Source organism: Festucalex cinctus, chromosome 13, assembly GCF_051991245.1.
Source record: "Festucalex cinctus isolate MCC-2025b chromosome 13, RoL_Fcin_1.0, whole genome shotgun sequence".
In the NCBI taxonomy this organism is placed as follows: Eukaryota; Metazoa; Chordata; class Actinopteri; order Syngnathiformes; family Syngnathidae; genus Festucalex; species Festucalex cinctus.
Genome location: NC_135423.1, coordinates 7,162,270 through 7,178,909, shown reverse-complemented (window position 1 = coordinate 7,178,909; position 16,640 = coordinate 7,162,270). Strand labels below are relative to the sequence as shown.

Sequence of the window (16,640 nt, the reverse complement as noted above, 5' to 3'; positions counted from 1 at the left end):
TCTATATATGTTTAAATGAGCAAATTCATCATTAATAGGAAATCACAATGTCCTTTTATAGGCGTGCTAATATTAGAACACGACCCCAGTTTATAACTGTGGGGAAATTAGCTTGTTTTTAACATGGCCCTGGTTGAGCTCGTATACTCGGCTGCCACCTGCTGGCCGGTTTTGTAATTACTACCATTGCTTCACCTGTTCTCTGCCTCTCAGAGGCTGCATCAAAGCCTTCTTTATGCTCTAGTATAAAAAAAAAAAAAGTATAATTAAGTTTTTGGGACACTTAAAATATTTAAAGGAACACAAGACTTATGAAAAACGAACCAGCTATTCTGTGAAATGGTTAATTTCCCAATTCCCAAATTATTTCACAAATTAACACCTTTGACAGAGACACACCTTTGCTTAATATTTGTTTTTGTTTTGTTTTTTGTTTTTTTATAGACATTTGTAGTAGCACTTATCTCATAAGGACTGTCTAATTTCAAACGTCTGAGTACTGTGGCAGAGTAGATTGTTGTGTACTTTGTACATTATTTGTGCTATTTTAAATTCAACCAAGTCATAAAATTTCATTGTATTTAATTTAATAAATAGTGGATGTGTTGATTCTGTATATTTTGATCGATTAATGATTCTTATGGCTCTTTTTCGCAATTTGAAAACAGAGTTGGTATTTGTTTTATATGCGTTTCCCCAGATTTTAATAGGTCAGATATGGTAATAATAAAGAACTGTATAATGTATATAATGATTCCATGTTCAGGACATCCTTAGTTTTATACAGTATCCCTATAATTTTTGACTTTTTCCTTTTAACATTTTCCAACATAATCTATCATCAATAACTACTTCAGGAAATTTGTTTTCATACACCCTTTCTATTTCAATTGAATTCACCATTCCATTTGCATTTATGTTATTTTTTTGCAACAATATGTTTACAGTTGAGCCCCGCTATTTATTTAGGTGGAAATTGTTTTAAAGTTATATATTTTTTTAATGCACTTAATAAAATATTTTCCTCCATGTGGCACCTGAGCTGAGTTTGTCACTCCTGTAAAAGAAAATAGTACAACACCCAGAAATCTTGTGTTATGTGAGTCAGATGTGCTAACCAATGAGGACACAATGCTGGCCTACTAATTTGTTAATTTTCTTTTCACATTTTTTTTGGTTTGCTTTTGTACCGTGTTTGCAAAAGTATTTCATCCGTGCACATGCTACGTCTGGGCCGCCGTACTTTATATCCCAGCCGTCGAGCGCCTCACCGGCTCCCCCCCGAGCTGCTTCAAAGTGGAGCACGGCGCCATGTGCACCTCTCACACCTGACCACTCGCACCGCATGCGCAAGAGCTCCGATGCCACGCATGGATCCGTTTCCGCGCATTCGGCGGCGCTCCTTCCTCCCTCCTGCACGCGGTTCCATGTTGACACGCTTTTGTCAGGAGTGGAGAACCTGGGCGCGCGTGTGCGTGAGCGTGTGCGCGTAACACAGGAAAAAAAAGGCGAGAGAGGCGGGATTTTTGCGCCTGGTGGAGCTTTCCAGACCGAGACGAGAGGACCTGCACTTTGCGCCTCCTCCTCCCGAATGGATTTGATGGATGTCTAACGAGCGGATGGGATGCCAGTTTATAGCATCGTCGCCAAATTCCCCGACACGTCCGGTAAGTTGCGCCGATTTCTCTTGTTTTGCGTATGCGTGCGTGCACAATGCGTGGCACCGAGGCGGCGTGTGCACCAGTTGATTCATGCAAAAAACAAACAAAAAAAAAAGCCCCACTGGAGTTCACGACGTGCAACAGGAGTGTCAGCATGTGTGCTCCAGCTGAGTCGTTTTGAAGCGAAGCGCTCCACTTTATCGTGCTTTTATTTCAGTGCATGCGCGCAAACTTTTCATCTTTGTTGTTATTTGAAGCTTGGTGGAAATGTCACATTTCGTATGCTGCTCTATTTTTCAACTGGAAATTCTGTCAAAGGCTGCGAGGGCATATTGAAAGTTTTATAGGACGGCAGAGGTGCTGTTGTAAAAGTGGGAATTGATTGGGTGGGCAAAGTGTGGCACGTGGGCGACGTGCAGCCTGCTCTCGGATGTCATCCTTGCATGTACCAGCTAGCATAGATAATTACAATGCATTTAACACGTTTTTTCTTATTGTATGAAATGATTGGATCATTAATTTTAATCAAATAGTTGTGAAAAAAAAACGTTCCCTTGCTACTTTGCGGTTCGGTTATTGCGGCGTCACTCTATTTTCATTTGTGACCATGTAACTTCATTTACTGTCTGCTTATTCATGGAGTTTCTTGCTATTTAGATTCCTTCTAAGTTGTACCATGCAGTTAAATGTTGATTATTATTTTTTTAGGCGACATTTGTTTTACAAAATTCTTTTGGGTATTTGGTATTCACTCATCGTGGGTGCATTCAGAAATACACCCTACACACAGATTGTTTGTAAACTCTCAACGTTGTTCAAATGTGCTGTTCGGAGTGCCCTAAAATGTCATGGTTTAATAGTAAAATAAATAAATGAAATAAAAAGAAAAAAAGAAAAAAGGAAATTTCTACTTCGTATCCACGTATCACCACGAAGAAAAGTGAATGAAATGTTAGCAATTGAAATTTGGGTGGCGTGGTGGAGGATTCACTTCTGAGGTTGGGGGTTCGAATCCTGCCTTCCTGTGTGGAGCTTGCCTGCTGTCCCTGTAATTTTCCAATATCGTTCAGCCCTAATATGGATACATATATACAGGACTGTCTCTGAAAATTAGAATATTGTGATGAAGTCCATTATTTTCTGTAATGCAATTAAATAAGCAAAAATATCACACATTCTGGATTCATTACAAATCAACAGAAATATTGCAAGCCTTTTCATTATTTGAATCTTGCTGATTATGGCTTACATCTTAAGAAAACTCAAATATCCTATCTCAAAATATTAGAATATTTCCTCAGACCAAGTAAGAAAAAATGCCATAATAACGATATTGGAAAATCATGTGATACGCAATATAGTTGCAATATTTAACATGTACTTAAAGAAATGATGTTTTATGATCTAATGAAAGAATTACATTTTTCCATGCAGCAAAATAAGCAAACTCAACATATTTGTAGTTAATTAATTGGAATGACCTCTCAATAATGTTCAATGATTTTATATATATATATATATAAAGTGTAATGGTGTGCGCACTCTTTGGGGTTCACCGATGCCTTGATGGGTGGGGCCTAAAATTAAAAGTGTAACTGCAACATTTATGTCGTTATTTTCCCCTCTTGTGTCTTTTTCCTCATAAAATTAACATTCCAGCGCCCTCATGGAGTGCGCAGGATTGAAAGTGTTAGCGGGTGTGAAGGTATAGTAAAAGTTTTATAGGGCTATGGAGTTGCCATTCCAGTGCAAATTACTTGTAGATTGAGGTACAGTGGCTTTCCCTTAACACCTAGCATGGACTATTGAGGGTGTACTTTGGTGGAGGTAGCAGAGATTAAAAGTGGAATGGCAACATTCAGTCGTTTTTCTTCCTTAAGTGGGAGTTTTTCTCTCCCCAAATAATCATTGCTAACAGCCTTTAAAAGTGTCTCATTCTTGCTATTATTAGCATCAGTTTCCTCTCTTAATGGACAATCTTGACTATCGCACCATGTTTTTGTGGTTCAAAGAAATTAATACAGCACAGTATATTGCATGCAGGAGTCTCAAAACCTGAAAAAGGCTTGCAGTTTTTCTGTAAAAGTGTATGTAACTTCGGTTGCATTTAGGGGGTGTGAGGATATTTTCCAACTTTTGCACTACACTGGACACATGCATACTTACAGTTTGGCAACCATGAATTGCAAATGAGTTTTTTTCCCAATAATTTATGTTATTTTGTTTTTACCCATTTCCCCTGTGTTTTTCATGGAAAATACACATTTAATGTTTATCAGCATTTTTTTTTTTTTTTTTAATGGGTGACAAAATGCATTTCAATACATGTGTATTATACGTGTACATTTTTAATTTTTTGACAGCAGTCTCATTCGGCAGTCTTACCAATTCAACAAATCATCATCATTGCAGTCATTTTTTTGTGTGCGCATTTGTGTGTGGGCGTGTGCGTGTGTGTGTGAATTTGTCCTCATTAATTCACCTAAAACCTAATAAAAAAAAATCCCACACCCCTCACCTTAACCGGGTGAACCTTAACCAAAATTGTGAAGTAGAAGAAGAAGAAGAAGAAAAAGAAGAAGAGAAGAAGAAGAAGAAGATCAGGAGACCAGAGGAATGATCAAAGGAGAGAAAGATGAAGCAAAATCAAATCCAGCATCAACCAGACACCACCTGCCACCCACATGGTTACAAAAACAAAATCGTTCACCAACCCCAGAAACCTCGACATTCCAACAGATTAGGGATATCTCAAGAGACCAGAGGAAAAACTAAAGAGAGGAAGGAAGGATAGTTGAAGCAGAGTGAAATCCGCAGACACCAGCCTGTTTTTTTTTCCTATTCACGGGCCGACCTGGTCCACTGTACTGCAGACATGCTGTTCTCTTGGGAAAAGAGATCTTTGAAGTCAGTGGGACTAGCATGATGAAATAAAAGTTAAATAAAAATAATTTCTTGTAGGATGGGGGCAGTGGGCAGTTTACTCATAGAGGTGCCTGAGATTAAATGCGTTACATAGTTGTTTTCCCAGAAATGTGATTTTTTTTTTTTTAGAACAAAATTAGCATCACTATGTCCTTACCGGACCGTGCGCGTTTAAAGCGTCATGGGGCCGTAAATATTTCTTAAAGGTTTCATGGGACTGCTGATCTGCTGTTCTCAAGCAAATTAAAACGGTGCATTCGGCCTCCCCCTGAGCATAGATTCCCAAACCGTGAGGCGCACACTGTTAGGGGTATGCAAGATCTGATTTGTTCTGGTGTGGTAACTATACATTTACATATTTCTCATCTGTATTATTTTAAGTTTTTGTGGAAATGTCAAAGTTAGTGTGAAGTTCCATTTTTCAACGGAGATATTCTGTCCAGCGGTGCAAGGACTTTTTAAAGTTTTATGGGGCTTGTGGAAATTACTTGTAGAATTGGTCGGCGGGTATCTCTGACATTTACAATATACTGCAGACTTCCCAAAAAATGTTTTTGTGCTACTCACATTTCGATAATATTTCCCCCACAAAATGAATGTTACCGTGCCCTCATGGAGGTGTGTAAGTTTAAAAGTGTTGGGGTAAAATGGGGGCAGTGGGTTCTACATTAAGTCAACCTTAAATATTTTTTGACACTAATGTGTTATATATGTGACCTCACTAGTCCAAACATGACATTCTGATTAATATTACATTTGAGGATTAGGAATTATTAAGTCAAATCCAGACATTTTTAATCCATCTCAAGGGTGCGGCCATTTTGCCACTTGCTGTCGACTGAAGATGACATCACAGTTGCTCAGGGCTCAAGTAACAACCAATCACCGCTCAGCTGTTTTCTGAAGCTGAGCTGTGATTGGTTGTACTTGTTATCTGAGACCTGAGCGACTGCGATGGCTTTTCTTTTTTTTTTTTTTAATTAAGATTTTATATTTTAAGTTCTTTACCACTTAAATTTATCAATTATTATTATTATTATTATTATTATTATTTTATTTTATTTTTTTAATTGTTATTATTATTATTATTATTATTTTACAGAAAATCTGAAATGTTAGATTTTATACTGCAAAAATACCCATATCACACACAAAAAAAGTAACTGCATAAAAAATAATATTTTTATAAAAGTTTAATTGTTTGGTTGTTAACAAGCTCTTCTCTGTGCGGTGTCAACTTTGGACAACATTTATTTTCACTACGGGGAACTTTAAAGTGTCTTGCTCACCTCAGTTGTAAATGGGAGGAGCCATCCGTCGGAGAGCTCTTTCGGGTACTTGAACCTGCGGTCACCCCTTTTGGTCACAAGCCACATTCTTGGCCACACATCCACAAACTCGCCACTTTCTGGCGTCCCTCCAGTAAACTTGACTCAAAATGGCACCACAAGCTTTCTTGGGGTTTTACTGTACATATTTGACTCTGCTAATGCGACAAACATCGCGTGACCAAACCTCCCGAAATGTTCTCATTACAGTTGGTTAGCGGTCGTGATCCATATTAGTCAGCAGCAGCTACCGGCCACATGTCCCACGTAGGAACGTGTTATTTGAAGTTAAACTAGGGCACATTCCTGTGCTTATTAGAACACCTCAATTAAGCGTACGACATGTTCATGACTCGCATGGATGTGGCCTGTAAAAGTCTCTGACTGTGTTGTGTGTGTGTTTGTAGGGGGTTGTGCGGGTGTTTTTCACGTGTCCTGGTGAATGATGGCTTTAATTTTGAAGGAGTTGCCGAGGTCCCAAGAGACACGAGGAGTGATTATGTTTTGGATATTTCGGGAGAGACGGCCGTAGAAAAGAGAGACGGGGGAGCGTGGAAACTTTGGGGTCTCCTCAAATAAAACCATCGGTGTGATAAAACATCCGTTGCCGTAAAGTTTGCCGTTCAGTTCTCGGTGGACTCACTTGTTATGCTCTCCTCCTCATTGATTGGTTGTTTTCACCCACCGTGCCTCGTTAACGTGATTAACTTGACCTGATCGTGGCTTAGTAGGCTACAAAGACCAGCATGGCCGTTTTCTCACTCTCTTTCTGGCGCGGTGTTGCAAAGCCTGGTTAATTACATTTGCTACCCTGTGTCTTTGTAACGGTTTTAACTGAGTTGAATTTGAGATTGTACATGAAGGTTTGAAAGTAAACTTAATTTCTCTTCCAGTTATGCATGAATAGAATAATCTCAAGTTCAAACGAGATCACAACTGTTATTTGTATGGTGTGTGTTAACTGATTCACTCCCAGCCATTTTCACAGAAGCAATCCCGTTCGCTCCCGGCTGTTTTACTGGATTTTGACTGATTTTGCAAGGCCCACAGAATATTGTGTTCTATTGCTATAAAAACATGGAACCCACAAAAAGAAAGATTAAAGTCTCTTCTTTCATCAGGAAAAAAAAGCATGTTTCTATCTGTTTCCGTTTTGCAGCAATTAGCATTAGAAGAGAGCTAAGTTTCATCAGTTTTCACAAATCTATTTAAAATTGTGAGTAATTGAGCTTTTTTTTTCTACATGGCCCTGGTTGATCTCTTTTGCTCTGCTGCCATCTGCTGGCCGTTTGTATAATAACTACCATTTCTGCAACCGTTCTTTGCAGTTGAGAGGCTGCATCAAAGCCTACTGTATGCTCTAGCATAAAAAAAACAAACAAAACAAAAATGTATAAATACGTCTTTGGGACACTTAGAACATTAAAAAAAACGTATTTATATGTTATTGGGAGTAAATGAGTTAATGGAAACATTCCAATATCAATGTTCACTCCTAGTAATGTGTTTCATAATGTACAGAAAAAAAAATATGTACATACTCCTCCTTTATTTACAAAGTGTAACCTGAATGCAGCTCACACAACCAAAATGGCAACAAACTAGGGCTGGGCGATATGGCCAACGACCATTCACAGCTCACCTGTTTTCCAAAGTTGAGTTATGATTGGTTGTTCCCTGAGACCTGAGCAACTGTGATGTCATCTTCAGTCGACAGCAAGTGGCAAAATGGCCGCCCCTTGAGATGGATAAAAACTCCTGGATTTTGCTGCTTAACTCATATTAAATTAACACAATATTAACACAATATTTAGACAAGTGGGGCTGCATAGAACATATTGTCAAGATTTTATTTGTATTTTTTGGTTGACTTCCAATTTAAAATGTAAATGTCTATAACGTCTTATGATAAATACGGTTAGTATAGGGGGAAAAAATATTTTTTTGAAATTAGAATTCTACAGGCTTCTCAGTTGATTAGATTGCATTCTGCTTTGGAGGTTCCAATGTATACAATTTCTATTTGCGAGCGAGGCGATGGCGAATGAGCGACCTGCTCCGATTGGCTCCTCAGACCCATAGCGTACATGCCTCAGCTCAGCGTGAGGCAGCCAGCTGCCTTTAAACGTGATTTAGTGCCTATCAGCGTCCCACTTGGTTCGTACACCTCCTCCATTCGTGTCTTTCTTTCCGCACATTCCCTCGCCTGCTCTTCACTCGTCTGTTTGTATAAACTTCATTGCATCTGCATTTCATTTCTTGGCACGCAATGAATCAGGATGGAGAGGAGGAACAACGCGCCGCCGAGGCTGTCACTGTTGTGTGTTTTGCCTCCAGACGAGAAAATCAAGTCAAAAAGCATCTGACCTCCTCCACCTCCTCGTCGTCGGCGGGGCAGATTGCACAGGATGTTTGAATTCATTTCCATGTTTGTCTTTCTTTTATTCAACACGAGCGCCTCCGAAACGGAACGACAGGCGCTGAGTGAAAAGCCTCCGCTCGCGCTCGGGTGTGTGCGGAGTGAAGGGTCGCATCCTCAAGTGGGAAATGAATCTCGGTGGCTTGATGCCAGGAGTGGGCAACCTCCGATCTGTGGGACATATCCGGTTGGGGTGGGAATCTTTGACTGTCTCACGATTCGATTCCGATTTTTGGGCCTGCGGTTCGATTCAGAATCGATTTTCGATTCAAAATGATTTGATTGACAGTGATTTCTGCTTCATTCTATAGATGAGCAAATAATTGTCATGATCTACTCCAGTCTAATTCGCTAATGCTAATTGGCGCTACTCGTCACACTTTTATCCCTCAAAAGATCAACTATTCATAAAAAACGCTACAGAATATAAACAGAGAAGCATCTAAACATTATTCACCGGCATATGCTCTTCCTACGCTGCAATTTTTTTTTTAAAAAAATCAACTTTTATTGGCATAACTTGATCATGACTTTTTCCTTCTACTCTCTAATGTGGCTACAACTTAACTGTGCATCAGAACGCATGGAACCACACTGCCACTAAGTGGCCAAATCGGGTACAACATGAACAGCGTTTCCCCAGTACACAAAGAAGGCCAAGACAGTATCAAATAATTTAAATAAAATCGTTTTTAGGACATTTAAAATCGATTCTGAATTGTACTAAATGAGAATCATTCTTATGAGAAGCGATTTTTTCTTTGGCACACCCCTAATATCCGGCCAGCCCAACCAGGTTTAAGCAGGCGTTGATCCGTAGTGTAGTCCCTCATTTAAATGAAATATTATTTTAAATGCATGGGATTATGAACATAGTGAATGCGTGTGTGCGTATCTGTGAACGTCTTTCTATTGGTTCAAAGGAAGCCAGGAGGCTTTTGTCCTCCGGTTGTGTGCAGCTCTCATCTCAGCCAACACATGGAAAGACCCACCGTGTGCGCGGGCTCCTCATGACACCAGCTTATAAAAAAAAAATAAATAAAAAAAAATTATGTGAGAGAGGGAGAAGGAGAAAAACACCATGGCTTTGAGGCCTGTGTGTGTGAGAGCGAGCGAGCAGCAATTGCGTGAGTGCGTGCTGGGGGATTACAGATTAATTGCCTTCAGAGATGCTTTCTTGCTTGTTACATGAACTTTGCAAAGTTCTCACTTTGGCCCCAGAGAGGAAAACAAAGCTGTTTAGTGAGCGGCAGGAGGAAACTGTCTTCAGTATCTATCTGTTGTTTTTCCACCACTTTCTTCGTTCTTTCTGCCATCTGTGGCCAAGAAGTTGAACTGTGCCAACTTTTAAAGATTTTTTTTTTGTCTCAAAGCCTGTTCAAAAGGATGCACACTGACAAGTACTGTATACCCAAATGAGGAGAAAATGCTTGTTTGTCAAAATGTCCAATCTATCTTGAGCTTGATAGCTTTAAGCTAGCTTAATAGCCATTTATTAGCTAACTAGATAATAAATATATACAGCTATATCTACTAATAAATATCGATAGAGCTATAGATATTATCTAGCTAGCTAGCTAGCTAGATATTTATTTATCTAGCTAGCTAGCTAGCTAGCTAGATAAATAAATATCTATAGATATATCTAGAGATACATATCTATAGCTAGAGATATTTATCTAACTAGCTAGCTAGCTAGCAAGGCGACTAACGTACAAACAAACTGTGTTTTTAATTAAAACAGCATATGCCGCAAAATATAGCAAGAAATTAGGGTTCTGTTTAATACATTGAATAAGAAACATGTCTGCCAAGCTATACAGTAGCCTACAGTATATCAATAGCATAGGCAGCAGCTAGCTACTACTAACTTGTCAATAAACTCAACTCAAGTTTAAATAACATTGTAACATCATCTGTTATTGTAAATGAAAACTAAAATTGATCAGTAGGTAATTATCAGGCTAGCTAGCTTGCTCCCAAATATGGGTAAAATAATACTGTCTACTAAAATATCTATGGACTAACTTGAATGAAAATCGCATCAGTTGGTTGATTGATTGTCAGTGATTGGTCAGTTGATGGTTATCAGTAGGTTTGGTTGGCGGCTCTTATAGTTAGTTGGTTAGTTGTTGGGTGCTGGGTCACTTGGTGGCTGTTCCTTTTTTTCCTGTCTGTCGTTGGGTTGGTGGGGAAGTCACTAGTTCAGTCTGTCTGTACGTCCGTCCATTTGTGCAAGTCAGTTGTTGTGTGTGTGTGCTTTTCAGGTGATTCCATACAGCTGGCAGCAGAAGGCGAAGTACCGACCATGACCGACAACAACGTGCCCAAGTCGGCCAAAAAACCTCGCTGGACCTCCCTGGAGGTCGCCCTCATCGCAGTTGTTTCCTTGCTCTTCATCGTCGTTGTGGCCCTCGTCATCCTCTTTGCCACTCAGCAGACTGGTGAGCCCCCCCCCACGACGAACCTCGACACCCTCTGCTAGGCTCACATTAGGAAACATCAGGGGTGGTGAGGCGAGCTTTTTTTTTTTCAGAGCATTTCTCAGCGGGCCTCACTCCAAACTACCGGACCTTAACTTTACATGATGCTTGAAGGAGCGCGTTTAAGAGCAGCGACACGTTCTGCCGAGCAGAGGCCGCTGTAAAAACACAGAACAAAAGTTTTAGCACTGATGCAGAACGCAGGAATTCCCTGTGCAAAAGTCTTAATTATGTCCGACTTGACTTTGAATTACTAAGTCTCAGTGGCCTTTCTTCACGAGAGCACAGCAATAGAAACTGCTTCAGGTCAGTGCAGACCCATTTGTCACTTTTTTTTTTTTTTTTTAAAGAAACACTTGGCCTCAAGATATATTGTATTGTGTAATGAGGCCTTTTATTTGACAATGTAAGACTTCATACAGTTAACTTTTTACTCATAAAAGTGCTCCTTTTCATGGTGTGCCTATCCCAGTTGACTTTAGGCGAAATTTATTATGTTGGTGAAATTAAGAGTTAAAAACCCAAAAAATGCTGCTGCTATAATTAATGGCATCTATAGTTCCTAAAGTGGTGTTAAAACAGTGGCTGAAAAGAAAACCAAAAAGGCTAGCGATGGAACAATTCATGGTATCAATTCAAATGCGAAAAAAATGCATACAATATTATCTCTATCTATCTATCTATCTATCTATGCAAAATTAATAATAATAATAATAATAATAATAATAATAATAATAATTAACAATTTAGAAATTAATCCTGTTTACTCCTAATTGACTATTTACTGGGAAATAAAATGGGAATTAAATAACATAATACATGCATTAAGAAAATCCATACTAATAATGAACAAAATTGAATTTCTTAATATGAAGTATTAAAATTGTTTACATTTGTTTTGTAATCCATTACAAAGCTATAAAAAAATAGTACATTTTAGTACATTAAAATAAATATAAAATGAATAAATGCACATGAAAATCCAGAAAAAGAATATCTAAAATTAGGGATGCTCATTATCACTTATTTTCAGATTTTCGATATTAGTAGATACGAGTACTCAACTCTTGAGTAGTAAACCGATACCGATACCAAGAACCTATACCACTTGTACTTTGGATACATAAAATTTCCCTCAAAAAACAATGGCAGATAATTTTAAAGATATAGCTTTATGTCCTAAGATTAAATTTTCCTTAAAATTGCATAAAATTAGAGGCAATTTTCTATTTTTGTAATTTCTAGTTTCTGATTGCAAAACGACCACAAGAGGGCGGCTGATATTGGCATCGCCTACTGTTGCGAGTACTGACCGGGCCGATATCGATATCTGGTATCTGTACTCGCAATCCTTCCCTAAAATTAAATGTATTTTTTAAAAACATAATTAATTATACAGAGAATTTTTCTTATTAGAAATGAAAAAGGTCAAAATAGTTCAATGATTGCCACGGACTGAAATGTTGACTGTATTTCCAAGTGTGGGTCCAAATACTGTCAAGCACATCATCTTTGCACCCAAGACGTCTTTTTGAGTGCGCACATGTTCCGAGGTCATGACAGGGTGTGAAAAGACACTTTTGTGCGGGTCGCATATTTTGACGTCGTGACAGCAAAATGTTTCAACATGATTTGTTCTGTGTTTCCCCCCCGTATAGTGGAAATCTGCACTACAGCTGACTGCACTCGCTCGGGTAAGCACTTTGTCTTCCTTCGGCCTCGTTCCTCCAAAAACACATCGCAGACGTCTTCTCGTGTGAAATCAACAATTGGATGTTGACAAAAATATTGACATCGGCTGCTGCTGCTATTTCAGCAAGTTTAACGGATGCTCCTGTCAAGGAGGATCTCCCAGCAAAAAAAAAAAAAAAAAAAAATCCACATCCAAACAAGCCAACAACAAAAAGATTTTCACCACGTGTGTGTATTTTATGAGTGTATTTGTCTCGTTTGTTTTCAAGGGGACTTGGTGTATATGTACGTAATTCAGTATAGCAGCAGAGCGTGAAAACGTTGCGTTTGTGTGCCAGGCGATAAAGCGAAAGGGCCGGCCGGTGGTCCACATCAGCGAACCTTCTTGTCCAACCCTAAAGACAAATATCGGGCGGTGGCTGTGATGAGGAGGAGGATCATTCCTTCCTCTTGTCTGCTTCCTGCCAACATCCTGCTTGTTTTTATTGTATTTTATTTTTGCACAATAAACAAAGAAAAAGAGGCAAAAAGCTTGACTGGTTCGAGACAAGAAAACAAATCTAGTGTATATTTGCTCGGCTGAATGGTGTTTATTTAGCACTAGTGCCTCATGTTGATTGGCAGCGGAATGCTTACTCCGCAGTGTGAGCACATTTTGGGATGATCCACATAAATCTGGTTTAGAAAAGACTTCATAATTGAAGCTCGTGTTAATTTTGTCTGCAATATTTAAATGTAGTCTTAGTTTTAGTACAGTTTCAGTCACGCTTATTATAGTTTTTATGACACTTAGTTAAACCTCATTCCATTTTTATTTAGTCAATTTTTAGTCGATTATAAATCTAGCATCCATCCATCCATTTTCTGAACCGCTTGCTGCTCACAAGGGTCGCGGGGGTGCTGGATCCTATCCCAGCTGGCTTCGGGCAGTAAGCGGGGTACACGCTGAACTGGTTGCCAGCCAATCGCAGTAAATCTAGCATGTAAGTTTTTATGTTAGTCCAAGAAAACGTAATTTTATTCATCTAGTTTTAGTGCCTTAATAGTTTTAAATTCACGTGAACAATAAATTAAAAAAAATAAAAATAACAGTAAGATACAAAAAAAAAAAAATTGGCCTTTAAAATTCTACTTTCTTATGAATTTATAGGAATAGATAGTTAAAATAATCGATTCATGATTTTATGAATCGATATCAGGCTTGAAAAGGAAACTCGATTTGATGTTGACTATTACTATTACGATTATTATTACTGGAAGGACTGTTTTGCAACCAGGAGCTAGAAATAAGAAGAATAGAAAATTCAGAGAAAAGCTTGCACATGTGTTAGAAGAAGATGGAAAGATCGTGACAGATGAGCATTTTGATGTTTTTAAGCACATGAATGGAGATTATGACAATTAGAATGACTTCAATCAAAGAAAATGTCTTTAGAAATCATTTTTTTTATGAGACCTCGGGGCCCGTGTTGACCTAATTGTAACTCCGCCCCTGGTTCAAGTCAGGTTGAGTCTAATGAATACAAACTCAAGTCGAGTCTTTGTGATTTTTATGATGATTTTTTTCATGACTGACTGACTAATTCATACGCGTTCTCTTTTTTTCTCGCGCAGCGGCTCGCCTGATCGACAACATGGACGCCGGCGTGGATCCTTGCGACAACTTCTACCAATACGCCTGCGGCGGCTGGCTCAGGAAGAACATTATCCCAGAGACCAGCTCGCGGTACAGCACCTTCGGCATCCTGCAAGATGAACTGGCGGTCGTTCTCAAAGGTCAGCGTCTGTAACATGCGCAAACGCACGCACGCACGCACTCATAAATGGCCAGCATACAAATGATGGTGGAGTCAGTTCTTCTTAATTAATGGCCAACAGAGAAAAACAATATTTATTTATTGATTATCCATTTGTTGATTTTCTGTCGTGCTTGTCCTCATTAGCGTTAGCTCGGAGCCCATCGTAGCTGATTTTGCTCGATGGGAATTCAAACCTACGGATGATTTCCAGTTTTCGATGGACCGAGCATGCAAAAAACATACAAACCAAGTTTCGAACCCAGAACCTCAGACTCGTCAGGCAGACGTGACATCAAGCGCATTCTGTTGAATTTGTCCATTCATTTCACTTTATTTATTGTTGATCAGAGAAACACATTCCTACTTCAATGTTTATTATACATTAATACCAAGCCAAGATTCTCCTGTGAAATGAATGTCGTGTATACTGTATGTACTGTGGATCAGTTACACAGTTGGACATTATAGTGTTTATTTTTATTTTTTTAATTCCCTACCAATCAAGGAACAAAGCCATCAATCCATAGTTTGTCATTCCTATAAGCTCTGCCTAACTATGGAGGACCAAAACTGCCAAAATTCAAAATAAATAAATGACTAAATAAATAAATGTGAAAATAAAAACAGAAAAAAAATTTATAGTCAAAATTACATCCCCTCCTAAAAATAGAAACAGAATTAAAAGTTAAAAGTTAGTTTTCATTGACGATATTAAATGAGTGAAAAGCCACAGTAGCCAACTTATACTTTTTCCAGTATTTGGGTCATGAAAAACTAAATGCTAATAAACTATATGATCTGTAAATACTCAATAGTGCGTAGTGTTAAGGTTAATGCTGCAATTGTACCCGAAAGTGGAAAATATCCCCAGATTTGCCGCTTGAAATTTACACGCTAATAGAAAATCTAATGTACAGTAGCTGTAAAATCCGAATCTGGCACTTGGACCCGCAAGTGTAAACCCAACGAGATCCAACACGGTCTGCTGCCGGTTTCAAAATGTCAAACCTCCCAAGCTAAGTCACGCACGCCGCTCAAACATAAATATGGAAAAGAAGACGAGGTGTCCGCTCATTCCTGTAACTGAAGCAGACGTTAATTCGGGACGTGAAACTCCGTAGCTGTCACAAATGCCGGGCGAGTTTGGCCGATCGTCTGAGTGAGCTCGGAGGGCTGCATGCGTTTCTTTTGCAGGGCCAGCGGATACAAACGGGCTCGTGTTACATTCTTCCTCACCTTATATGACGTGCGACGCTAGTAAGTGAGAGGCTCGTTCCGGCGCCATCGAGGTCACTGCTGTCAATTTCTAGCCGGTGTGGAGCCGACCGCCTGGAGGACTAACTTTTTGTCCCCTCCCCCCCCTGAAGCTGAAAGTACACTGCCAATCCGATTCATTTTTGGCCGCTCTGAAATTTGGATTCGAGTCGAAACACACATAATCAACAAAAGTGTGGTTAGCATTGTTGTTAGGGTTAGCTTTCTGAATCCTCAGGGTGGCGGATTGTCACTTGTTATCAAAAAGTCTGGGTACGAAATACAGTACAGCTAATGGCCTTTTTTTTTTGGTATAGTTAACAGTTTTATGATGATGCTTGTCTTGAGATTTAATTACAGCATCTATTTCCATTTGTATTAATGAGTGGACAAGTAGCAGTTGGCAGGCATATGGTGATGGCTTGAATTTCAGAGTTGACTGAAATTTCAAGACACACATCATTAAACGTGTTACTTTGTGGTTAGTGTTGTTTTTAGCATTAGCACTATGAATGACAGACAGCTGAAATGTCGTTAGCTTCATCACCACAGCCATCACTCAGCATCAATTGCGCTTCAAATTTTTTTCCAACTGTGGCTAGCTTAATGTTACACTTAAGAGGTAAAACATTGCCTGGTGGGAGGATTGAGTCACATGACTCGGGTGTCCAAATTTCAGACCTGCGCTTTGCTTGGCTAAGACTCAACTTGACTTTTTGAAGTTATCCTGTGTACATTTGAAAAATCAGATTTTTTTTTTTCCTTTTACTTCTTTTTTGGACAGAATGGTTATTATTTTTTGTGTGACACACGCCACAAATGGCCACCCAATTAAGCGAGTTTCACAGTGGGAGCTTCAAAGATGTTTACAATTGGATTCTAGACTTATGTTGTTGATAAAATCAGGAAAAGACGATGACAGCGGACAAGGTTTACATGTCAATGATAGGTGACAAAGCAACTACAACATCTAACAGCATCTGTCACTATGAAAACCTACCGAGGCAGGTATGCTAGGTTAGCTTGACTGTTTAGCTAACCGACAGAGGGTCAAACATTAGCTCAACTTCATGTCAGTT

The 16,640-nt window shown here is 39.1% G+C and overlaps 1 protein-coding gene across 2 annotated transcripts in view; it reads left to right on the top strand.

Moving 5' to 3' along the window:
* Positions 1-1,308: 1,308 nt before the first annotated feature.
* The window catches only part of LOC144033497 (neprilysin-like), a 40,879-nt gene continuing 25,547 nt past the window's right edge, over positions 1,309-16,640 (top strand). For both annotated transcript variants that reach the window (XR_013287995.1, XM_077541652.1), the window contains exons 1-4: positions 1,309-1,667; positions 10,601-10,777; positions 12,475-12,510; positions 14,123-14,284. Coding sequence is in view for 1 of the 2 variants with exons in the window: in XM_077541652.1 (XP_077397778.1) it covers positions 1,625-1,667; positions 10,601-10,777; positions 12,475-12,510; positions 14,123-14,284 (418 nt within the window). In the remaining variant the exon portion in view is untranslated. The remainder of the gene's footprint in view (positions 1,668-10,600; positions 10,778-12,474; positions 12,511-14,122; positions 14,285-16,640) is intronic.